We start from the raw sequence: 25527 nt of genomic DNA on the forward strand, positions 1-25527 counted from the left end.
CACCGTTGCTGATGGGCTTGGCCTTGGCCAGAGGCGGGTCCATCTTGGAGCCGGCTGGCATTGGCTCTATCAGACACAGGGGAAGCTTCTAGCAGCTTCTCACAGAAGCCACCCCTATAGGCCCCCTGCTACCAAAACCTTGCCATGCAAACCCAATACAAGAATGTTGCAGAAAGCAGCACCTGACCCGAATTTTTTCTGGTCAGAAGAGAATTAAACATAGAGTCTTTCTTCTGTGTAACTTCTTTGCTAAGTATTAGCAAACACCACAGTGTTGAAATGGAAATGAACTAAAAAAGAGGAAGGAATGCTCTGGGATATGGAAACAGTACAAATTCATCAGCATGAAATGGAGAGGGAGAGGAAGGGAGGGGAGAAGGAGAGAAAAAGAATTTTTCAGCAGCTACATGGATTTCTGCTTCACAAAGCCCTTATTCAGGCAGGTTCATTTTGTTTCAGCACTTGTTTTCCTCAGAGCAGTCTGGTGTTTTGGTTTTTTTTTTAATTACTTTTTTATTATCGGAAATACTGTAGCTGCATAACTTTGTCTAGTGTGTGTATATTAACAATGTAACAAAAAGTCACTGCATCACTGCAAAATTGTCAATGGTTATGGCAATATGTTTGCCTGCTTTCTAGAATATCTAATTGTCACTTTTTTTGTTTTCTACAAAATCAGTCTCTTGCCAAAGAAATCAAAGAGATAACAGAAGAAATGGATAAGAACAAGAATTTATTTGCTCGGATATTTCCTGAGGATGGTGATAATAGGGATATTATAGAAGACACTTTGGATTGTCTCCTGAGAAGACTGACCTTGCTGGAGTCAGTAGTAAACCAGAGATGCCATCAGATGAAAGGAAAGCTCCAGCAAATAGCGACTTTCAAGGTATGATGCCCATCTGAAGGAATTAACAGGGGGTAAATGTCAAATGGGGATATAAAGGATGTGGTTCTCAAAGCAATGAGAATTTTTGGTACCAAATCAAGAGAACAAGTTTTCACAGGTTTTTACTGAAAATCAAACTACTTCTTAGGCTATGCAAAACTTGGCACCCAAATCATGATCCAAAATTTAAACTCTCTGCTAGAAGCCTTCTGCAACTCATGCAATCATTGTAGAAGTGATCATTCATCCCACACTTTCTCAACCTGCTGGCATTGCAATAAATGGAAGTTGTTAACTACTGTTTTCAAAGGAGAAAAAGCAACTCTAGAGTTCCACTCTACAGATTTTATAATTTCATAAATCATAGAGTACACTGTTTTTATTAGCTGTGATAAAATAGAAAACATAATACCGATTCCCACCTTTCTGATCACCTTTAAGATATCCCATTATTCTATAAGAGCTTGTATCTCAAGCTGTCTGTAGTGAGCAAAGCAGAAAAAATGAAGTGAGAAATGTTCGCTTTTAGAAATCTTTTCAAACGGGTTCAGAAATGCTTTCAGACCTTGCTTGGTCTCTACCTTCTTTCCTATTCTTATCATATAAAGCCTCCAGTATGGTTTAATTTTAATGAAAAAAACATAAATTCCAGCAAAAAAAAATTGGAAAATAGATTGCTGGTGTCTGTAGGTTAGGATCATCGTTTCATAGGTTGTTACTACAGGATTTCTTTCCAAACTCCATAACCTTTCCTCTGCAGTGGATAGGAAAAAAAAATAATTTCAACAATTTTCAATAAAAGTCCTTCCTTTGCTGAAGAAAGGAGACAAGCTGATTAGAATCCCATACCTTATTGTTATACCAGAGATATTTAATATTTAAAAGAATTACTGCATGCAAAAATAAAAAATCAGAAACACACTCCTATATAATGCTAAAAGTCTTAGAGAAATGTACTGATTATTTTCCTTTTTACCAATATTAGGAGTTTGTTGGGATGAATGCATAAAAAACCAATTGATTGTAGCTTGGCAAAATTGTTAAGTATGTATGTATCTAGTCTGATAAGGTACTCTAAAAGTTGTAATGTGTAGTTAGCCCTGTAATGTGTTGAAGCCTTGTTTACTTTTTTGTTATATTTGCTCAAGTTTCTAATGAAAAAAGCTTGCCTTAAAAAGTACAACATAGCTTGTTTATGAGCATATGTGATTGAATAAACTACACAAGAATAACATATTTTTGTTAAGTGAAGCTAGCTGACCCTTACTAAATAGTTATCTAATTGGAAGGCAAAAGCAGAGGTGTGTTCACAGGTTATGTTTTGAATAGGAGTTGGTTTAGCTTTTTGCTCATGTATATCCAGTTACGGGTTTTCGGCAACGTTGCATGTTTTGCATTGGATAATTATGGTGCTTCCAATGTTGAATAGTTTTTATGCCTTAGTGCTGATATTATAACACTGTAATGCTTTAAACTTTTTGGAATCTAGAATATTTTTCAGTTGGTTTTGGCTGTGATTGGCTATAATTTGTTGTTGCTGTCTCCTGTAGAATGACCTGAAGCTCCTGTTTACATCGGTGGCTGATAACAAATATTTAGTTCTACAGAAACTAGCAGAGGCAGTTGAGAGACCAGAAACAGAACAAATGCAGGTATTACCAAATGTCTATTATTTGGGCAGGGGCAAGGGAAGAGATAAAGTTTCTATTCAAGGTATAACTGGATTCTAGAGAACAGTTGCTTTTTATGGGAGAATGTATGTGTTCACATAAAGTATGTGAAAATGAGTACTTCCAAGAGTGTACTACACATGTTTATAAATTAAAAAAAAACAACCACAAAGTGTCTTTATTATCTCCTCAGCTGACCCTAGTTATGCACATACTGGGCACTATTTGAAAGAAAGAAAACTTCAATGAACCAAAAACATCTAAAGTTTGGCTAAATTGTTTGGCTATTACACTTTATTAAAAACCAAAGGCACTTTCTTCTGCACTGGTTTATAGTAATATCTTGACTGTTATTCATTTTAATTTAAGGCAATAATGGTTTTTTCTTTATCAGGAATTGCCTGATGAGTAATTAATTAATAGTATGACAAAATACATCCTGTTTCCTTGTTTCTGTTTTGCCAATGAGAAAAGTGAATGAGGTATGTTACGGGCTACTTTCTACAGATGCTTCTTGTTACCCAAGAGCTACTGTTACCTGCTTCCAGCAGGTGACTGAGAAGAAGAGACTTATCCTTCAGCTAAACAGAAATACTGGCAGAAATACTGGCAGCTAAACAGAAATATATATATTTGATGGAATTTTAGTTCATGTATAAGTAAGAGAGCTGGCAGCCTGTGTCTTCCTTTCCTATCTTCCGTGACATGACATGACATGGTAACAAAAACAACTGAACTGATTTTTTTTCTGAACATCTACCTTGGCTGATAAAACATTGAAATTTAAAAGCATTACTGTTTGTTCAAAATGTGATTGGGAAAGTAGAAATAAGGCCCTTAATCAGCCAGGTAGCTTAGCTGCATGAAGTGTAAGTTTAGTGACTATATTATGCATACTTCGCATTACTAGGAGTCAGGAGTTCTACTCACATATATAGTTTAAGCATTTGGATATGCAGTTTCCAGGAAAGGGCCTTAACAAAGGACCTTAACTACAGGAGTCTACCTTGTGCTTTTAACTTTGTTATAGCTTGCATGCATTAATTCAGCAGAGACTCCGAGGCTGAAAGACCTTGTTTCTTGTAGCTTCCATTGAAAAAAGCCAAATTATCACCTGCATACACTTGCAGATAGCAACCTGTGTGCTTTCAGTTGTCATTTTCCAAGTACAAAAGGGGATGTACAAGTCCTTTTCCTTGACAGTAATTTTGGCCCTATCCTAGTCCTGTAAGGGAACTGTACACAGCTCTTTACATGTCTTTTGCTGTGATCGTTGTTTGCTTGGTGCTCAGATGTGACAGGAATGAGTGTTAATAAAAGGAATGCTTTAAAAGAAGGTGTTAGAACAACTAGTAGTCCTTTTGTGCCTGCACCATATAATTAAAACGTGGAACTTCACAGCAAGGTTTTGTATAAAATAGTGTATGATACTAAAACAGTTTGTTATTAAAAAAACAATAATGCCATATGGTATTTAACTTTAAGAAACAAGCTGGGCTCTCCCAACTTCGAGTTAATACTTTTTCTTTATAGTATCCTTTAAAATTTTAGCAGACTGAAGCACTGATTAATACTTCAGGCAGAAAACAGAAAAGGATGTTACTGTATGGCAGCTGCAGTACTGTTATTAAACCTTCAAACTAATTGATATAATTTTCAAGTACAGGTCATACTGCAGGCAGAAGAAGGTTTGAAGGAACTAGATACTGGAATCAATGAATTAAAGAAGCATGTAGACAAGCTACAAATTGACCAACCTTCTCTGCAAGAGCTATCTAAGATCCAGGTATGGTTCTTAAGTTCCATCCTAGACCTGTCTGGTGATATCAAAGGTATTAGTATGCTCCTTTTTATTGTTCATAAGGCAGTTTAGGAAAGCATATTTAAAAGCATTTCAGTGTGTATAAAAGGTTATTTTCTCCTTGATTCACCTAGTTTTTCTACTTAGTGCATTTTCAGATTTTCTAACATCTCTATTATTATCTCAGTATTAATCATAAAAAACACACAAAAACATGTTTTGTTTCAGCTCTTGTTGAGTCCCTGTTCAAATAGATCGAGTTAAGCATGTAAATATAAATGTCTGCTGAAGGTTGAGCCCTGTTCTCACCACTGTCTCATGATCTGGGGTTTAGTTCTCTCTTACATCCGTCATTTAAAAAAAAAAAAAGAAAAAAAAAGGAAGTGTGTGAAGGGTGATAGATAGCTAAGTGTGACCTGAAACTGGAAATGTTCTGCTTTTACTAGAACACCTCTCATGTTCCTGCATACTTTCCATTAGACTTGGTTTTGAACACACCTAAGTAGTAGGACTCTTATCTTAAGGCTCTCTGAAGTAGATACATGTGGGCAATTGATCCAGAACCTTTATGAAGCTGTTGAAACTCCTTTGTGAGCAGTTTGGTGCTGAGGCAGGGGAATGCTTAAGGAAAAATCAAAGAGAAGGTTTATGACTGAATTTTACCCTTTATAATGACGTAATAATAAATTGGAAGCAAAGAAAACAGCTGAAACCGGACCATAAATTTATTAAGCCAACAAAACAGTGATCTCAATTAAAAATGAATGACAAAGAGTTGTGCAAATATATCTTTTTCTTAGTTCTTTATCCTTTTGGTCTTAGAGCCTCCTGCTTATTTTTGCTGTCAGATTATGTGTAGATATTCTCCTCCCCTTGATTTCAATTTTTAGAAAAGCCTTTCCTTTGCTTTTTTGACAGTTGCGCTTCTCACAATTGTCTCTTTAAATCTAGAAGAGCCAGCTGCAGTCTGAGGGTGGGTACTTTGCTGTAGCACTGGATGGTCATAGAGATATTTTGGTTTATTAGTTTCTGGATGCCTTGTCTTGATCAAAAGTACGGGCTTACCTTCACAGTCAGATGTATGTTCTGAGAATACAATTCTCAAAACCAAAACAAGAAAGTAATCCTGCTCAGGTGAAGAAAAGCATCTGTAGGTTGTTCTCACTTTTATGGTTGAGGTATGCAAGATGAGTAATAGCACACAGGAACTGATGAGATTCTCCCTTTTGGCTCGTTTTGTAATTTGGCAGTATGGGCACACTGTGAAATACACACTGCACTCTTTCTACACGTCACTGTTCTATATAGAGTACATTGCTATTTTGGGCCTGGTTTGGTTTTTACTACGGCTTGTATGTATCTTGCTTGCTACCAGTGAGCTGCTGGGGCAGGAGAGGGAGACAAATCTGGCTTTGAGATGCCTGTAGTCTGTAGCCATGTAGTCCATCCAACCCCCTGCATTATAAGAAGCGAAATGTAAACAGCATCTGCAGTGTGCAGTAGCCACACAGTAGTCTGGACTTTGATGACTTAAGCCCAATCACCCTACTCCTTTGCTACTTAAAGCACGCCTTTGGGATTCTGCTAACTTTATTCCTGAATGCATGCACTTGAAAGAGTTGCAGGTCTTGCTGATTTTTTCTCTCTTTAAATGGTGACTTGTTAATTTATCAATTAAGTCAGTATATCTGCACAGTCTTTTTGAGCTGGGAAGAGATGTTACTCTGCTAGTATTCACAGAGGAATAGAGGGACAGTAAGGTTGCTTATAGGACGACATGTGTAAGGTGTGAAATAAGAATCACCATTGCTACTCTTTACCCCCAAGGATATGTATGATGAGCTGATGATGATCATTGGATCCAGACGGAGTGACCTGAATCAGAATCTGGCTCTTAAGAGGCAGTATGAACGGGCTTTGCAGGACCTGGCTGACCTGTTAGAAACAGGCCAAGAAAAGATGGCTGGTGACCAGAAAATGATTGTTGCTTCTAAGGAAGAGGTTCGATCGCTACTTGACAAACATAAGGTAAGAAACTGTGACATATTTCAGGACTAATCATGACTGTAAGCTTGTACGCAGCAAATTGCTAACCTTCTGTTCCTAAAGGTTCAGGAGCTTTTCAGAATGGTGGGCCAGTATTAAATCAAGATATATTAAAACTTACTGTATTTTAAATTGGAATCAATGAACCGTTCTGACTGAATAACTTTCAAATGCTCTGTTGAAGGTGAACCCAGGTAGATCATGTTTTCTTCCTCGCTCTAATAACAAGTTCCTATTCTTGTCCTGTCATGCTACATAGCAATTTCATCCACCACTCCATTTTTTTCCAATGGAAATTTACATTTGCTAATAGCACCTACAAAATATAACAAGACTTTTCCACATTTTTTTATTAGGCAGAATTTTTTTGGTGCTGTATATCTGATTTAAACTATTTTTGCTTATGGAATCAGAGTTGGGATATTATCTGCATGGAAAGGCTGATGTCTTTCTTTCTTTAAAAAGGCCATTGCCCTTTTTATATTATGTGTTGGATTTTGTGAAATGTTGGTGGAGACCTCATTCTATGTCTACAGCTGCTTGATTTTACTGCCGTTGTCTTAAAATGTTTTAGTGGTAATTGAGTAACGATTGCACTTTCTCTTTTCTATTCTCTCTTTATCCTCTCCCTCACACCCAAATTTCTCAGGAATATTTTCAGGGGTTGGAGTCTCACATGATCCTGACGGAAACGCTCTTTAGAAAGATGAGTAGCTTTGCCCTCTTGAAGGAAACTCGGTCACATTCAGAGCTAATGACACAAGCTTCAACTGTATTAAAGCTGGCTCATAAACGAGGTGTGGAGCTGGAATACATTCTAGAGGTGAGAATTTCCGTGGCCTTTTCTGTACTGCCATTGTGATCAACCACCTGGATATTCTGTAATGCTGATTTCCTGTGCTTGGACAGAATTGATGGACATCAATCCCTTCTGTCATACACACAAGGCACTGACAGACTATGTGTAATCTTTGCTATTTAACTGTTGTGACCTTCAGGTGATACAAGTTGTGTTCCTCTAAATTTGAAAGACCTGCTTAGCTTTAGCTGACAAAGAACACATGACAGCTTTATCCATGTGTTTTAAGTAAAAGCTGAGCTTGACACAGAGATGGTGTCTTATTATAGGTTCACCAGACATTTGTACTGTTATTTCTGTACATTCACAACCACGCAGCTATAGGATTTCATATTGTGAAAGCAAATAACAAAAATTCTAGATACCCAGATCAATATTCACCGTATACATGGATAATTTGTGCTTGCAGACCTGGATGCGTCTGGATGAAGATTACCAGGAACTTACCAGACAGCTGGAGTCTGTTGAAGGTAGCATCCCCACTGTTGGTTTGGTGGAGGAGACAGAGGACAGGCTTACAGACCGGATTACACTTTTTCAGGTTGGTGCTTTTTAGACATTCTTTATGGAAAAGTTGGATGAAAGGGACCTCTGAAGGTCATCTACTCCAGCCTCCCACTTGAAGCAGGACAGTTGCCATGGGTTGGATCAGCCACAGTGTTGGAAACTTCGAAAGATGGAGATCCCACAGCCGAGCTGGGGACCAACTGCAGTGCTGCACCACCCCCTACTGAAAAGGTTTTCTATAATGCCCAATCTAAACCTTCAACTTTCAGCTTGTCACCATTGTCCTTTTTACATTGTGTGGCACTACTGAGGAGCATTTACCTCTATAAGCTTTTTAATTCCACTCCAAATAGTTGTAGGCCTTTGTTAGACTGGCCCTTAGCCTCCAGTTTGTCAATCTAAAATAAGCATACCTCTTGGCCTCTTTTTAAAGGACATGTGCTCTAGGTCCCTAAACATCTTAATAGCTTTACACCAGACCCTGACTACTTCCTTCTTCTTGAACGCAGTGGGAGGTGGGGGCAGGGCAGAATCAGATGCACTAGATGTGGCCTCATCAGCACAATGTAGATGGGGATAATAAAATCACTTAAATTGGTTGTTTACAGTCCTAATGTAGGCCAGTGCTGTGGCTTGCCTTATTCACGATGTCTTGGTTATGGAAGATGCCAGGTTAAATACACGAGCCATTCCCTTCCTAGCCTGTACTGATAAACAGCGTTATTTTGCCCAAGGCACAGAATTTGCAGCTCTTGTTGAGCCTCCTAAGGTTTCTGCTGCCTCCAACCTCAAGTTTATCAAAGTGTCTTTGGACTAAGTCTGCAATTTTTTGTGTCAACCACTCTCCCTACGTTAGTGTCATCCACAAAGTTACTGAGGGAGCACTTTCTGTCATCATCCATGCCATTAATGAAGATGTTGAAGATGTTTGGGCTCAAATATCAACAATCCCTGGAGTACACAGCCCATTACAGTCTGCCAGCCAGACATCGAGCCTTTGGTCACTAGTGTTTGAGACTGGTAACGCAGCTAGTTTTCAACTCATGTATCCAGCCCGCAGAAGGACATGGACCTGTTGGAGTGAGTCCAGAGGAGGACCATGAGATGATCAGAGGGCTGGAGCACCTCTCCTATGAAGACAGGCTGAGAGAGTTGGGGTTGTTCAGCCTGGAGAAGAGAAGGCTCCAGGGAGACCTTATAGCAGCCTTCCAGTACCCGAAGGGGGCCTACAGAAAGCTGGAGAGGGACTTTTTACAAGGGCATGTAGTGATAGGACAAGGAGCAATGGCTTTAAACTGAAAGAGGGTAGATTTAGACTAGATATAAGGAAGAAATTCTTCACTGTGAGGGTGGTGAGGTGCTGGAACAGGTTGCCCAGAGTTGTGGGTGCCCCATCCCTGGAAGTGTTCAAGGCCAGGTTGGATGGGGCTTTGAGCACCCTGCTCTAGTGGAAAGGGTCCCTGCCCATGGCAGGGGGGTTGGAACTAGATAATCTTTAAGGTCCCTTCCAACCCAAACCATTCTATGATTCTCTCCACTTCCAGAGGAGGGTCCTGTGGGAGACGGTGTCAAAGGCCATACTGAAGTGAGTCTCATCCACAGAGACAGTAGTTTTGTCATAAAAGGCTGTCAAGTTAGTGAATCCAAGCTGAATATTCCTGATTACCTTTTGGTCCTTTTTGTCCCTGAAAATGGATTCTGAGGGGATGTGCTCCATGATCTTTCCAGAGAGCAAGGTGAGGCTGAACAACCTGCCGTTCCCCAAGTTGCCTTCCTCCTTCTCAAATGCAACAAGAACTAGTAGTTTAAATATAGGTTGTCTACCACATCCTGTTTTTTCCGTCTGTTCTCAGAATGAGAATTCTGGTCTAGTGTTTTGTCTTTGTCTCATTATACACCAGATACTTTAGTTGTGTGTGGGGGGGTTTGTTATTTTCTTGTTTTGTTTTACAGAAAAATGTCTGCCAGATTTTTCTTGCAAATTGACTTCTTGTCTACTCTGAATTTGTTATGTATATTGTTCTCTTATTAGACAGCTTTCTGCTTTTGCAATGGTATGAGGAGATCTTAAGCAATCTATTGTGTGTGGGTTTTATTTTGGTTTTGTTTAATGCTAGGTATTGTTTGTGTTGGTCCTGACCCTAAATTAGTTTCCCTCTTTTGTTTCTCTTGTCAGTTACGTAAATTAGGTTATTCAAATCCAGATTCTCATACTCGTTTGTGGCATAATTTTTAATACCTTTTTTTCTCTCCCTGTAATCATGTTTAGGTTAAAAATCCATCATAATTAATTTATGGCTATCTTGGAAATTTTTATGCTATTCTCTAGGAGTTATACATTTATTTGTGTATATATGTTGTATGTAAGTACACACACAGACACATGTATATAAATATAAAAATTCTGTTAAGTTACTAGAGCTCTATTTATGTGAAAGAAAATAAGAGTGATAGAAAGTTTATGTACTCACCATGAGACTGGTAGTTTTGTACATTTTATCTTCAGATTAGTTTCAGCATAACTGAAAAATTGGAATGCATGTACATTTTGTGCTCAAGCTTAGTCAGATATATAGATGCTTTAAAAATCTGTACTATTTGTGTAATGATAGCAGAATTTGGCAGGTATATTTGCCCACATATACAAATTCTTTACCCATCCACAAGTCACCATTTAAATGAAGTCTGTCTCAGCTCCCCGTTGGATTCAGGGTAAGAGTATTAACAGCCTTTCCTTTTTCAGTACCTTTTTTGATTTCTTTTGCCATAACAATTGGCTTCTGTGTTCAGGAATTTGGATGGGGGGCGGGGAGTGATCTTCTCTTTTGTAGCCATGGATAGCAGGAGTGTAGATCAGTAAAAGAAGAGTTAGATGACCAGAGAGCTGAAGATAGGCATTGAAAGGGCTGAAGTGTGGCCACTGTTAATAACTTGATATTGGACATCTTTAACTTTCATTGCAGTAGAGTTTTCAGCAGATGGTACATTAAGTTCTGACATTTTAATCAATTTCTCTCAGAAATGGTGTTGCCCACAAAGATTCTTTTGAAATTTTTCAAGTGTAAAATATCTACACTAAGGAGGAGTTCATCATAAGGAGGTGTCAATAGACATACTGAAGTGAGGGGGCTTATGACAGCACATTAAGATTTTGAGCAGGTTACCTGCATGATGGTTCTCAGGGAGTTCTAGAGCTGGAGCAGAGGGAAAAAATGTGATGTGCCATGGTGACATTGGATACGCTACAAAATGCAATAAAAGAAAACTAAATTTTGAGAAAGTGTGATAGCAGAGACCTGCAGAGCTAACAGTGTCCTCTGTCATTACAGCATCTGAGATCTAACCTGACTGAATACCAACCTAAATTATACCAAGTGCTAGATGATGGGAAAAGGCTCCTTTTTTCTGTTAGCTGCTCAGATCTCGAAAGTCAACTGAACCAACTAGGAGAACACTGGTTAAGTAACACCAGCAAGGTTACCAAGGAGCTTCACAGGCTGGAGACAATACTGAAGCACTGGACAAGGTAATGCTGATGTAATAGATAGTATAAACTTCATCACCTGCACTGTTCAGGTCAAAGCCATTCTGAAGCCGCAACTATTAGATTCGACATTTGAAAGAAAATACTTTGAGATAGTTTGTCTACTCTACAATATCCTCCTTCTGTTCCGTACAAGTGCTATCACACTGTCTCCTTTGCAATAAAACATGTACCAGATAACAGCTGGTGGGAGGAAGTCAGAAGATACCTTATTTAGACGACTAAGTTAGAAGCCCCATGTCCATACAGGTTGATGAGAAAGGGTGTGTACTTTGCTGGGTAGCATGAGTAGCCTCAGCATGTTCTGATAGGGGTATTGCCACTGCTGGGTTCTCGTGGGTCTGTGTCATTGCATATATGGAAGGGAGCTTTTAGCTGCCTTTAGTAATGTTCATATGCTACTTTTGAAATCAATTCTCTTAAGTGATATACAAGCTTTGTCTATTATTCATAATATCCCTGGCTTGTTGGCTCACTAGCCTTTCAAGAGAGATACATAAAGGGATTGTATGTATAAAGGTTATGTGGAGACACTCTCATTCTGACATCTCAGTAGTTGCTTGGCATATGAAATGATATGGAGATAGCTTCTGAAAAAAAGATTAAATTTCTTCTCTGAGATACCTTGCAGTAAAGCTTTTGTAAGATTGAGCCTTCTAATGGAAAGCAAAAATGTGTTTATGTGTGTGAGGTGGGGTGGGGTGCTGTTGCAGCTTGCTCAAACAGATTGGTAACCTAGTTACTAGTCCTTCATTAAACTTTGCTTTTCCTAAGAGGCAAAAAGAAGGCACTGTTAGGAATTGTGGGTGTAATGGCTAAAATAAGAGCTTCCTGATACCATGCTTGTCTTTAAAATTAAATCCCATTTTTCTGAAATTTAATAAAGGAAAGAAAATATTTTTATTTTAAATCTGGCATATAGTATCTTCTTCTAATACGTGGAGGAGACTGCTCAGTTGGAGGCAAGAAGTGGCAATGACTGTTTTAGTTTTCTTTAAACATCTTTACAGGTATCAGAGTGAATCAAGTGAACTGACACACTGGTTACAATCTGCAAAGGAGCGACTTGAGTTTTGGAGCCAGCAGTCTTTGACAGTTCCTCAGGAACTGGAAACAGTCCGAGACCACCTGAACTCCTTTTTGGTAAGTTATTCATGGACCTAGGACACCTTTTTCTCCCCAGTTACAAATAAAGAGTTGAGCAATCATATGGTTATACTTTTTCTCATCATTGAAGTAGTGCGTATGCAAAAAAAAAAAATCTGCTTCTGTAGGTGAGCTGTCCTTCAAAAAACTGGTGTGTTTGCACATTCAGCACTCCTTTGCTATATGCAAAGATTGTAAAGCTTGATGATTCTGAAAACAGAAAAGGGTTCTATGACTGAAAACAATTTTTATTCTCACTTGGTCTGAAGTATAGCTGATAAACACTAATAGAAAGTACATATTTTTAAAAGGAAGGGAGGGTATTCTTAGCTTTCTGAGGTAAAGCTTTAAGTACAGTAAACAAGTAGTTGATTATTTCCACAAAAATGATTCTGCTTACAGGAGTTTTCAAAAGAAGTGGATGCTAAATCATCACAGAAATCTTCTGTCCTGAGTACTGGGAACCAGCTCCTCAGGCTGAAGAAGGTGGATACAGCAGCATTGCGTGCGGGATTGTCCCACATCGACAGTCAGTGGACAGAGCTGCTCACACAAATCCCAGCAGTTCAAGAGAAATTGCACCAGGTAAGGAAGGCCTTTGAAATTCCAGAAAATTCAGACCATACGGTTGGCACTGCTTTTGAGAGATAGTTGCTCCCTTCCTCAATTTATCCATGTGAGGCAAGATAGGAACAACGTTACTCCTGTTTTAATGTGGGAAAGCTTACACTCATGTCCAAATCCTGTCTACCCATACTGTCTAACACCAATTGGTGTTAATGTCAAACTTTCACAGTTACATATGTTAAATTTTAACCGAAGAATAGATGAGGATTTTTTCAACATGTTGGTATGCTTTTTGGAAAAAGGGAGTTCACATCCCTGTGCCCTGTCAGATTTGGATGGTGGCTTTGTTCTAATTGAACAGACTGGGTTCAAGCCTATGCAAAACAAAATAAATCTAAAAACATTGTGCAAGGTTCCTGCTAGTGTATGTAGGAGCAGGAGGGTTTTGGTTGTGTAGTTTTGGGTTTTTAATGCTATAATACTGAAGGTAAAGAATTATACTGGTCTAAAAGTTGTCTTAGTATTTAGTTGCTAGGAGGTTATCAGTCTAAGCGGTTGCTTCAGTTTATAATTTGGAATGCTTTCATAGTAATATCATCGTGATTTAGGGGGAGAGAGCAAGGGTAACAAATGTTACCTGAGTATATTATATTAAACAAAATAATGTCATTCAGTGGTTCTCTGAACTGTCTTGTAGTGCAAACTACGTATGTCTACCTAAAAATGTCATAGAACACGTTTCGGAGTAACTAAATGTAAGCAAGCACTACTGTATCAAGTGTTGAAAGTGAGTCTTTTGAGAAAAAAAAAGGTACTATTCAAAATCAGCCCATTTAGAAATCACCACCACAAGAAGAGTTGTATAAAATTGTTTTCCATGGGTCTATTCATTAGCCATTTACAAGGACAGGAAAAACGTAACTTAAAGTTGATCTTCTATGTAAGCCCAATACAGAATTGTGGAATGAGAATGCAGAACCTTTTGAAGTCAGAAATGGAATCTTTTGAGTTTGTCCAGTTTTTTTGTACAATGAAGAATGGAAATAAGAAGGCTTTAATATAATATTTTTTTATTAGGATGCATGCAGTTATACAATATATCTCCTATTAAAACCTACCTTTTTTTTTTTTTTTAAACTTTTTTCTTTAATAAACTTCAGTGGTATGTTAGGGATGTAGAATAACATGATAATAACAGCAGGTAAACGAAATGTATTATGGTAATGCAAAGCAAGGAATTCTTACCATTTTCTTCACAACATGCATTTGAAGTCTGTTATCTCTACAGCTCCAGATGGACAAAATTCCTTCTCGCCATGCTATCACTGAAGTTATGAGCTGGATTTCCCTGATGGAAAATGTCATTCAGCAGGATGAAGAGAATATAAAAAATGTAGTAGGGCAGAAAGTCATTCAGGATTACGTCCAGAAGTACAAGGTACTGAGTGGAAATGTTATTGATTTCCCTTTTGAATTATCCCCATTAAATATGTATACATATGTAAAGTATAAGTGATTTAAGGAAAAAAACAAAACTTACATTGTGGAGTGGTTAGAATTGTACACAAGTTAGAGTTGGGTAATATTTGATACTGTGGAAAAGAAGCCAAAATTACTTTTACTCTGCTATTTAGTTATGGCAGGAATATAATTTTTAATATGTTTGCCTTAATTTCCAGGTAAATCCAAAGCAATATGCACATGATTAAACCTTATTAGATCTGTATTTCATTCAAAACCACAAAGCACTTCGCAAATTATGTTTGTTGTTTTATGAATTCTCTGCATAATATCACCTTCTCCTCAAAGGGTAGCCTGTTCTTGAATGGAAGGTGGCCAGTGGTTTACAGATCAAGATAATTTTGATCAATATCTGAAGCAAAAATGAAAGATACTATATCTTGAGATAACTATTGAGGAGTATAGATATAACACAATTTCACTTCTTTAACTAAATCAGTAGCACTCTTGTAATAGATCTGCACACAGTGACTTTCTTTTAAATGTCAGATTTGTTTCACTAGTCTCCTGAAAAATCACTTTACTTCTTGGCTATTATTCTTCTTTGTATGTAAGAATATTTTCCACCTTATCTGTTTTTGTATTAAAATTTTTGAGACTAAAAAAAGTGAAAAAAATGAATATATACACAGTTTTTCTTAACTCTGATACTTGAGACCAATATCAATAATTTTACTGATTTGGGGGGGGGCGGGGGTAGGGGAGAAGGCAGATTCTTTATTCCAAAGGCAGTGTATTGCTGGTTTATTTCTCAATGTTTAGGACAGAGTAACAATGTTTTTAATTGCTGTTCAATTGCTAAAAAACCTTTTAGATATATTGTGGTAAAATTGTAATTTGTGAACATTTTTCCTGTCTTTTGCAGAAAGGTAAGAAATTATGGTACTTATGTTTTGTTGGTGTTTTCTCCTTCTTTTCTACTAGGGTTTCAAGATAGATTTAAATTGCAAACAATTGACGGTAGACTTTGTGAACCAATCAGTGCTACAAATTAGCAGCCAGGATGTTGAAAGTAAACGTAGCGACAAAACTGATTTTGCAGAACAGCTCGGAGCAATGAACAGACGTTGGCAAATCCTGCAAGGCCTGATAACAGAAAAGGTAAAGGAAAAAACCTAGCTGCTCTGTAGTGAATTTTCACAATACATAGAACTATAAGATAATAATGGTTGGAAGCCTCTGCAGGTCATCTAGTCCAACCTCCTGCTCAGAGCTAACTTTACAGTTAGATCAGATTACACAGGGACTTGCTTAGCTGAGTTTGAAAATCTCCAAGGGCAGATTCCACAGCCTCTCTGGGCAGCCTGTTCCTGTGCTTAACCACTCCTGTGGGGGACAAGTTTTTGCCTTGGTCCCAGTCAGAATTTCCCTTGTTGCAACTTGTGACCGTTATCTCTCCTTCTTCTACCGTGCATCTCCAAGAATAGTCTGCCTCCATCTTCCCCGTAACTCCTCATAAGGAGTGGACAGCACAGTGAGATGCTTCCTTTGCCTTCTTTTTCCCAGGCTGAATGAAGCTAGCCTCTCCTTGTATGTCTTGTGCTCCAGCCCCCTAATGACGTTAGTGGCCATTCACCAGTTTGTCAATCTCTCCCTTGCACTGGAGGACTCAAAATGTGTCACAAGTGTCAAGGAGAAGGAAAGAACCACTTCTCTTGACCTCCTGGGTGCACTCTCAATAATATAACCCAGGACACAGTTGGCCTTCATCAGCACAAACACACACTGCTGATTTATTATGTTCAAGTTATTGCCCATCATAACCCCTAGGTCCTTTTCTTCTATCCAGCCTGCTGCTAGCCTGTATTGTTGCATGAGGTTATTTTGTCCCAGGTGCAAGACTTTACATTTGTCTTTGCTGAATTTCTTGAGGATTGATGAGCCTATTCCTCCATCTTCTTGAAGTTTCTCTGAATGGCAACCCTACTCTCCAGCATATCAACTGCTTCTCCCAAATCAGTGTCATCTATGAATCTGCTGAATGCACAGTCCATCATGTTGTTCAGTTAATTGATGAAGGTATTAAACAGTATCAAACCCAGGACTGACTCTGAAGATGCATCTTGTAAATGACTGCCAGATAGACATCAAAAACGTTCACCACTAACCTTTAAGACTGATGACTCTGGTCAGTTCATCCATTTGTAGACCTCCCATCCAGCCCATGCCTCCTCAGTTTTGCTACAAGGGTACTATGGGATACTATATCAAAAGTCTTGCTAAAGGCAAGGTAGATAACATCTACTACACTCCACTTGTCCACAGGGTCAGTCATATCATCATAGCAGAAGCAATCAGTTAGGTCAGGCACAATTTGCCCTTGGTAAGACCATGCTTGTTCCTCCTCCTTGTTCTTTATGCATGTGGAAATGTCTTCTGGTAGGATTTGCAGTATAGCCTTTTTCCAGTCACTAGCAGCTTCCTCCAACCATTGTGACCTTTTAAAGGTGACAGACAGCAGCCTTGAAATGACATTGGCACCCTCAGATACATCCTGTTTGGTTCTGTGGATTTTCGTATGTCTAGCTTACTTGAGTAGCCCCTAATTCTTTCCACTTCTACCATGGCTAGTACCTCTGCCAAAATTTGTTAAATTGGCATGAAGACCTGGGAGGCATGAGAGGAGACCTTGTCAGTAAGATCAGAGCAAAGAAGGCACTGTGTACCTCGGACTATTCTGTGGTTTCCCATTAGTTGCTGATGCACTTGTGAAGAGTAACAAGAAGGGCTTCTGTCCCTCACTAGTTAGTTCCAGATTTTGCTTTCCTAACATCAGCCCTGCATGGCCAGGCCATGCTTCTAGGCCCATTCTTTGTAATCCACTTTCCGTGGATTTGTCATTTTTGTGACTTGAGGAAGTTGTCCTTGAAGATCAGTCAGCTTCCTGGACTCCTTTGTCCTTCAGTACAGCTTCCCATGGGATCATGCTTACCTGAACAAACCAAAGTCTGCTATTCTAAGGATCTTTAGTCTGCTACTTGCTTGTGGCTCATTCCCTAGAGTGGAGTTTGTCTTAAGTAATGTAAATGCTTTTATGGCACTGCTGCTGTTTTCAAACTCTGCTTTGGTTTTTTTTGGTTGGTTGGTTGGTTTGGTTTGTGGTTTTTTTTTTTTTTTAAGAACAGAAGTGCTATCTCATTTGCCATGGAATAACACCTAGAACAATCAGAAAAATCTAAGTAACTTTAAAGCAGTCAATTGACAACGGAGGTTGTCCTGGTTTCGGCTGGGATAGAGTTAATTTTCTTCCTGGTAGCTGGTAATATAAATCTTCATCTACTTTACACAGTTACAAGCAAGGAATATAAAATGTATGTTTGTATGCTTAGTTTTATTTGGGAAGTCCTGAGGTCCTTGATCTCTGACAAGAATTCCGCTTAATAAAAATGTTCTGCTAAAGTGTTAGCTTCTTTCAGTGTGTCGTAATATTTTAATATGTTAGCTCTATATAGTTATAGCTGGATAAAGCAGGTGTTTTATTATGAACTCTTTTACAAATAGCACATATATTTCAATTTGAATGCATATACTGTTTTTGACTTCTGAAAGCATTGAATTCCAAGAAGGCACTGGTCAGCATTGGTCTTCACTGATTTATTTAATTGACCCAACAGTAAAAGTAATTGTATGAGAAAGTGTATACTCATATTTCTTTGCAGATCCAGCTGTTGGAAAGTCTGCAGGAATCGTGGACAGAGTATGAAAATAATGTGCAGTGCCTAAAAACTTGGTTTGAAACCCAAGAGAAGAAGCTGAAACAGCAACAGAAAATTGGAGACCAGGCTTCAGTACAGAATGCTTTGAAAGACTGTCAGGTAATGTCCCCTTACAGATAACAATATTCTCTTTCCAACAGTTAGAAATAACACTTGATAAAGCTGTGTGAAATCTTCACATCAGTGAAATCAGTGACAGAACTCCCCTTTACTTCAGTGAGGGAGAGATTTCATTCCTAAAGTGAAAGCAATAAGAAAGGGGGAAGGAACAATAACGTCCCAAGGATCTTTAAAAGCAACCAAAGTCATTATTCTTTTTGCATTGTCTATTAAAGCATGGCCTTTTCCAAGCACGCCAGGCCTACTGAACTAGAAAGGCCGTCAAAGGAATATGTTCCCATTCCTGTTTACCCAGTCTTATGGAACTTGATGTCATGAACACCATGCTTGACTATTCGGAAACTTGTTTATTCTGCCTTATCACTACCTTTCCTCCGCCCCTCCTTTTTTTTCTGTTCTTTTTCCACCTGATATATTCCACCTGACTATTAAAAAAAAAAAAAAGCTAGAATCCAAGGAGTTTTTATGCTTTTATTCAAAATGTGTTAGGAATCAAATTTTTTCAAATATTCGACTATGCAGAGAAGGAAATAGTGCTGGATTCCCTTTTGCTTCCAGAAGACTGAAGGAGAATCATGATTATGATGGGCAAAGACAGGATGAGGCAAAGCTCAGCTATATATAATGCACATAAGTTCAGAACCAACTCAGTTTTTCATGCAAAATTCATACAAAGACTACACAACAGTGAATAGGGTATCACAGTTGACTCTGAACATCTTACTCAGAATGGCACGCATTTAAGTAGTTAGAAGCTTGCTTCTGGAGCTGTCAGGCTAGAGTTCAAATTTATAGGTATATAAGCAAAATAGATTTTTCTGAATTTATAAACAAGGCCTCTACATGGTATCAGGCATCACATAATTTTTGCTCAAAAATATTTTGTTCTACCAGACACCAAATAATAAACTTCACACGAGATTAAATGTGTAATTAAACTCTGTCAGGACAACCTCATGCCCAAAATCTTGGTATTCTTACACCCTTAAAAAGGAGTAAGGAAGTGTGTTTATCTTGATGTGGCTGTCTTTCCTGCATGCATTTAGTGAATGGGATGAATATGATCTAGCTTTTAAGTCTTCACAAACAGAACAGCTGGAAGTTTATTCAAATGAAATGCATAAGAGAATTTAATCTATATTCACCAGTGTATGAAACCCATCTTTGTTTCTGTAAAGGCAAATAGTTGTTTAGGCCAGATATGTTAGAAGTCAATTTTTTTTCCGAAGTTCTTGACCTAAGTTTTCAAACTGGTTGCAGTGCTTAGTTTCAATCCAGCTATCTTTATGGTTTCAGCACAATAAGCCCATATGACTGAAGCAAGAGTAATTTAGCATAACCTGACATAATCGGCAGGCTGTGCTTGGCTGGAGTTCAAAGCTGAAACTGATTTATCACCTTTATGGTTCCTTTTGGTCAGGGAAGTTAGCAAATACACTTGGGGAGTCAGTTATAAATGGCAAGACTTTGATCAGCAGAGAAACAAATTGTTTAAGAAATAACTGTATCAGACACTCCCAGGTATCCGGTTCAACTAGTACAAAAGCTGCAGTTTATTTATTAACCGATGTTAGTTGCTGCCTAGTGTCACATTAATAAATGAAAGCAACCACTTTTTCCCATCACAGATCAGAAACAGTAATGTGTCTTTAATTTGGTTATGAGTTTAAAATGATGAATAAGAAACCCCCTTTCACAGAAAACCAGAAATATTTGCTATTTTTGGTGTTTGAAAATTTTGCCTGTTTCACATTCTGAATTTTGGAGCAACCTTGTACGAACTTAAATGCCTTTTTAGTGTTAAAATCCACTTTTTGGAAAGTCAAATTCACTATGTACAACTTAGAAGTGTTTGCTTTGGTGTCAGCTGCTAAAAAAACGATGTATTACTCCAAGGCTGTAGTCTGGAACAAGGTCATGGCTAGAAGTTTGAAGAAATGTGAAATAATACAGAAGAAAAGGCTAAGAATAAACAGTACAGCAAAAATGCTCTCACATATATGTATATAGACAAAAGTGTGTTGTATGTATGCAGGGATAAATTCTGTTAACAGCAAGTGTTTGCAAGACTGGGCGGAATTTGGTTCCAAATACTCTCCCCACTACCTAAAATGTAAAGTCTGTTATGGCAGTTGTTCACTTGTTGTTGTGGTGGTTGTTGTGATTCTTGGGGAGAGTAATATATTGAAAGACACGGGTTTTCAGTTTGCCCAGAGTTTTGTTGTGTTGTTTTCTTTCCCTGATGACCCATCTCTCTCAGTAAGGAAAGGCTTGCAGAAAATTAAAGTATAACCTTAGATCACAAGATGTACTCCTTAATGTAGAGACATCCCAAGATTGCTCTCACCTCATAGTGTGCTTTCCATATCACACTGACTACTTTATCTCCAGACAGGTAAACACAAATTTGTGCTGGCCTAAAGCCTACAAGCCATACTTCCCACCTCTGCTCAGACTCAGTGTTTGCACTACCTGAAGCTATGCATCTTCCACACGAGTCAGAGCACTGCAGGACTTTCTTGGATCTCCCTGCACCGTGCCATGAAATTATATAGGCAGTTTCCTTGCTAGGAATGAGCTTATGGGAGCGTGCTGTATGACTCTCAGTTGCTCACCGAGTCGTCTTGTTCTCTGTCCTTCATTTTGTAACTTCATTCTCATGCTATTGAGGCATGAGCAAGATCACAGGCTTTGTGACTAGCAAATGTTACATACCAGAGATTCTGCACTTCACTTATTGATAAAACTGGCAAATTTTGAATCAGCATTTCCATGACCAATCTAGGGTCATCTTAAATCAACAACACAGTCAGCACTTGCCTGAAGCAGCAAAACAAGCCACTAACAAGTTGTCATGGCCTCAGTGCTTATGTACTCAGCCCTGTTTTTTTCACTTGTTTTCACGCCAACTGTTCATTTTCTTCCCATTTTCTTGGGTTAGTCTGTGGGAACGCTGAGCAGAGCAAAATGCTATCGAGCTCATTAATGCTTCCTAATGGCATGCAACCTTGAGGAGGCAATAAGGAAAATTCCTGCAGCCTGTTGCTTGTTGTCATTGGCTGGACTCCAATGAACTTGTCATCTAGGGGAAGGCTCGCTGTCCTCAGGCAAGGGGCTTTGCTGGGACCTGGCAAAGGAATAAAGACTCCACTTCATGTGGGGAGGCATGGCAAATTGACATCTTTCCCTAGGAAGTCATTTTGTCCTTTTCCTTGGGTGGCAAAATTCATTTTTTTCCAGAGGCTTGAGCCAGCTTTGGACTAATTAAAAAGCCTTCTCAGTGTTCTAGGACAAAATAAGACACACAACAATTTTCCCATGTATTCAAAATGCTGTCCTATTTTTAACGAGTTTTGGACTCTTACATGAGAGCAGAAGATTACACAGAAGTTTAATGTAGAGGACATGCTTCTATTTAAATTAAAGACAAATAACTGTGCTTTAAAGGGAACATAAAATATTAAATAAAATTGCTGATGAGTTATGATTCTCTCGAGAATAAAAACCTGAAGTATGTAAGTGTGACTGTCCTATTATTTAAACTAAGGAGCTTATGGGCATCTTTTCTATCTCAGGGCATTATCTATCCAATTAAACAAACAAAAATACTCAGGTATCTTCTTTTTCTTTTCAGGAATTAGAAGAATCAATAAGAACAAAGGAAAAAGAAGTAGAAAATGTAGAACAGAGTGGTCTTTCTTTGATACAGAACAAGAAGGAAGAAGTCTCTTCTGTTGTTATGAATACACTGCAAGAAATTAACCATTCCTGGGCCAATTTGGATCACATGGTAAAAGAATCATCAAGGGGCAAATTATAGCTCCAGGAATAGAGCATGGAGGAGAAGGAGAATTAGCAGTTTGCAACTAGTGGATTTCTCCTGTATTGTAGGGGAAGAGATTCTGAATTGTGTCCCTGTTTCCATCCATCCCCAAGTTTGTGTGTACACTCCACATAAAAAGGGTATAATGTTTCCTATTTCAAGGATGCTTTTAATTCTTGTAATTGAAGCTTTTTAGATGCTTTCTGATATTTAGTGGAAAGGTACCAAATGACCTGTAAGGAACTACCTTTTCAAGCACACAGGTCTTGCAGAGTAAGGAAGAGATCACCATTAATTGTCATCAACCAAAGCTTGATAACACCAGTTCGCCTTCTCAGGAGGAATGCAGCGTGTTAGTGCTAGCCTCTCTGCTGACATTCATAGGCTGACTTGCCTGCCTTAGGGATACATGTTTCATAGTCTTAAGCAATTTCCTGCTTTGGACCAAAGTAGAATGGACTTGATACCTTCTCAGTCCCTGCCATCCTAGCTTTATAAAATCGAGCAGAACTTTATGCTGTACCCAGTGTGTAAGCCCAGCTGATTGTTGTGCAAAATCTTCGTTCTCCAAAAGATTTAAGATTAGGCATGTAGAACAAGTAGTATCTGAGATCAAAAGGAAGGAAATAATTTAAAGGAAAACCAAATATCTTGAATGCTTTTCATTTACTTTTTTTTTCCTTCCTCCTAGGTTAGCCAACTGAAGATACTGTTGCAATCTGTTCTCGATCAGTGGAGCATTTACAAAGTGGCTTATGAAGAACTGAATAGCTACCTGACAGAAGCCAGATATTCTTTGTCCCGTTTTTATCTTCTTACTGGTTCTTTAGAAGCTGTGAAAGTCCAAGTTGATAACCTTCAGGTGAAAAGAATACCATGCCTCTTGACATACTAAGGATGGATTTGAGGATTAGTTTTGTCCTCATTGCACAGATGCAGATAACTATACGTTTTGGTTCATAAGAAATGGAAGTACAGACATACTGGCACATTAAAATCACATGACATTAAGAGAACACATTATCAAATAGCCATTGCATTTTTCATTTTCCAGAAAAATAAAATGGTGATAGTTGTTTTCTTTTTAGATTTCTGATGCTGTTATTTAAATTTCGAGCCATACTGTTAAATCGTTAAAAGTTTTTAAATCATGCTGGTGACCATTAATACTAAAGTTTCTCACTCTGCTTTGTCAGACTTCTGAGTTACTGGCACATTTTGAGATCACATTTTAAACCCCTCCCCGCCTCAACCCTGTGGTTGCAGTAGATTGAAGATCAAAGAAAATAATGTTCCAAAAGCTGAGATGCTCACATGTTCAAGTGGTTTTCCACTGTAAGAAAAGCATAAGATACAATGAGACCCCTGTTATAAAATTCTAAATTAGTATTAATTGAAATAATTAAATTAAAAATTACTGAAATTATTGTTCTATTACATAGAATAACCTTTTATTTCAAAGAAAGTTATTGTCTTTGGAATAAAAAATAATTATGCAAACATTTCCAGATGCTTAAAGTAAACAAGAACTTGTGTTGTTAGTATTTGCCAGCAAATTTAAGTTTACATTATCATGTAAATATTTTCTGTGATTTGACATCCAGACAGATATAAAGCCAAATGCCCTAAGCATGAACAGCACTTTTCAAACCAAGATTTAAAGAGCATCTATTAATGCACTTTACAACCACTCTTCTATGTTTTCATTTTTTTATGTGTCAGAGGAGGAGTCAGTAAAACAATAGGTACAGAAAATGACTTTTTTTTGCTTATTAAGATTTTGATTATACTGTTTAATCAGGTTGAAATTTGCTGGGCTGCTCAAACTGTAATAATATGCATAAAAATATTTAAGGTTTAAAAAAAAAAAAAAAGGAGCATTTTCCCTGCCAGCAGTACTTCAGACTGATAAATGAAAGAGCAAGAACCTTATTTTCAGAATAAAGCTTTTTTTGTGCTGTTACTTTTTTCATCTCATTCTAAACAGGAAAATGTTATTTAATTTATTTTCTTCCATCAGTTAAGTTTTAATTTCTGAAGCAGTTCCATGCACTTACTCCTTCTGTGCAGGAGTACTTGTTTAGAATAATTTCTTTTACAAGATTTTTACAGACTAGGTTAAAATTTAATTTTTGCTACACCTTGGTATTGAATCAAATTAATCTAACGACAGTCTTTATATTAAACAACCTTCTATTTAGATGAAACACACATGAAATCAAGTTTTGCATTCATAACCTGGATGATGTAATTGATACATACTATTTTGATACTCTTTGTATTATTATTATTATTATTACTACTACTATTATTATTATTATTATTATTATTATTATTCTATCTGTTTTAGAGCCTACAAGATGAATTGGAAAAACAAGAAAATAGCTTACAGAAATTTGGTTCTGTGACCAATCAATTATTGAAAGAATGTCACCCACCAGTGACTGAAACACTTACCAACACTTTGAAAGAAGTGAATATGAGGTAAAAAATGTCTGTGTGTTGAACTTTACTTTCAGTGGTAAATTTGCGTTTATCCATTGACCCAGTTTTCCATCACTTCTATTTTTGTTATATTTTATTATTTTATGGTTTCGGGGGTTTGGCGGGCTTGTGGGGGAGGGTGGGGTTATTCCTTTTGCCAAGGGCTGGAGCAGAACTGTCTCATTTACTACTAAAAATAAATGAAATATTATTTTCTTCAGCAAAGCATTTGGACATTACTGTCAGTAATTTTGCTCCATGTGTGGCTGCCAGCCAAGATTCATAAATACCATGCTGAAAATAATACTGCACTTAACATGCAAGAATCCTGTCTAAAAATTTTTTTTTGCTATGCATGCACCAGGCTCCCCAGATTTTAGGTTGCTATTTCTAGTTGTAGGAAGGGCATGATAGGCCAGAAGGTCTAAGCCTTCACTAGTAGCTTGGCAAACAGCTTCACCAACTTTGAATCCAGGCCAGAACCAGTGTAAGGGTTTACTCAGAGAAGCTACAGAAAAGCAGGATCCAAAAGCAAAAACTAGTTTAGTGGAAAGTTGGGTTGTTTGGGATTTTTTTTGAAAACACAATCATGCCAAATTTATTTTAATCCGTGGTCCATCCTGTCCTAGAATCTGGAAGTGGAGGGAGGGATTATTCACCCCATTTCAAAAAAGATACTGTAGGATTGAACAGTTTCAGTGATGACTGATGGAATTTTCACTTCACCATTTTTATCACATAATAATAATTGAAAAATACTGTGATTTCCTTTGGTAAGTAAATAATGAGGCAATTTGATAAATACCAGCACATTTGAGAAAGTACATGTTTCTG

At 37.8% G+C, this 25527-nt stretch overlaps 1 protein-coding gene across 2 annotated transcripts in view; it reads left to right on the top strand.

Moving 5' to 3' along the window:
• SYNE1 (spectrin repeat containing nuclear envelope protein 1) overlaps nucleotides 1-25527 on the top strand; it is a 268227-nt gene that overhangs the window by 185211 nt on the left and 57489 nt on the right. For both annotated transcript variants that reach the window (XM_076333837.1, XM_076333836.1), the window contains 15 exons: nucleotides 680-889; nucleotides 2440-2541; nucleotides 4226-4345; nucleotides 6188-6388; nucleotides 7056-7229; nucleotides 7675-7806; nucleotides 11102-11298; nucleotides 12327-12459; nucleotides 12865-13047; nucleotides 14318-14467; nucleotides 15475-15651; nucleotides 18210-18365; nucleotides 22021-22176; nucleotides 22901-23071; nucleotides 24560-24693. In XM_076333837.1, the coding sequence (XP_076189952.1) occupies nucleotides 680-889; nucleotides 2440-2541; nucleotides 4226-4345; nucleotides 6188-6388; nucleotides 7056-7229; nucleotides 7675-7806; nucleotides 11102-11298; nucleotides 12327-12459; nucleotides 12865-13047; nucleotides 14318-14467; nucleotides 15475-15651; nucleotides 18210-18365; nucleotides 22021-22176; nucleotides 22901-23071; nucleotides 24560-24693 (2396 nt within the window). The remainder of the gene's footprint in view (nucleotides 1-679; nucleotides 890-2439; nucleotides 2542-4225; nucleotides 4346-6187; nucleotides 6389-7055; nucleotides 7230-7674; nucleotides 7807-11101; nucleotides 11299-12326; nucleotides 12460-12864; nucleotides 13048-14317; nucleotides 14468-15474; nucleotides 15652-18209; nucleotides 18366-22020; nucleotides 22177-22900; nucleotides 23072-24559; nucleotides 24694-25527) is intronic.

The sequence above is a fragment of the Aptenodytes patagonicus genome, chromosome 3 (genome assembly GCF_965638725.1).
Source record: "Aptenodytes patagonicus chromosome 3, bAptPat1.pri.cur, whole genome shotgun sequence".
Lineage (NCBI taxonomy): Eukaryota > Metazoa > Chordata > Aves > Sphenisciformes > Spheniscidae > Aptenodytes > Aptenodytes patagonicus.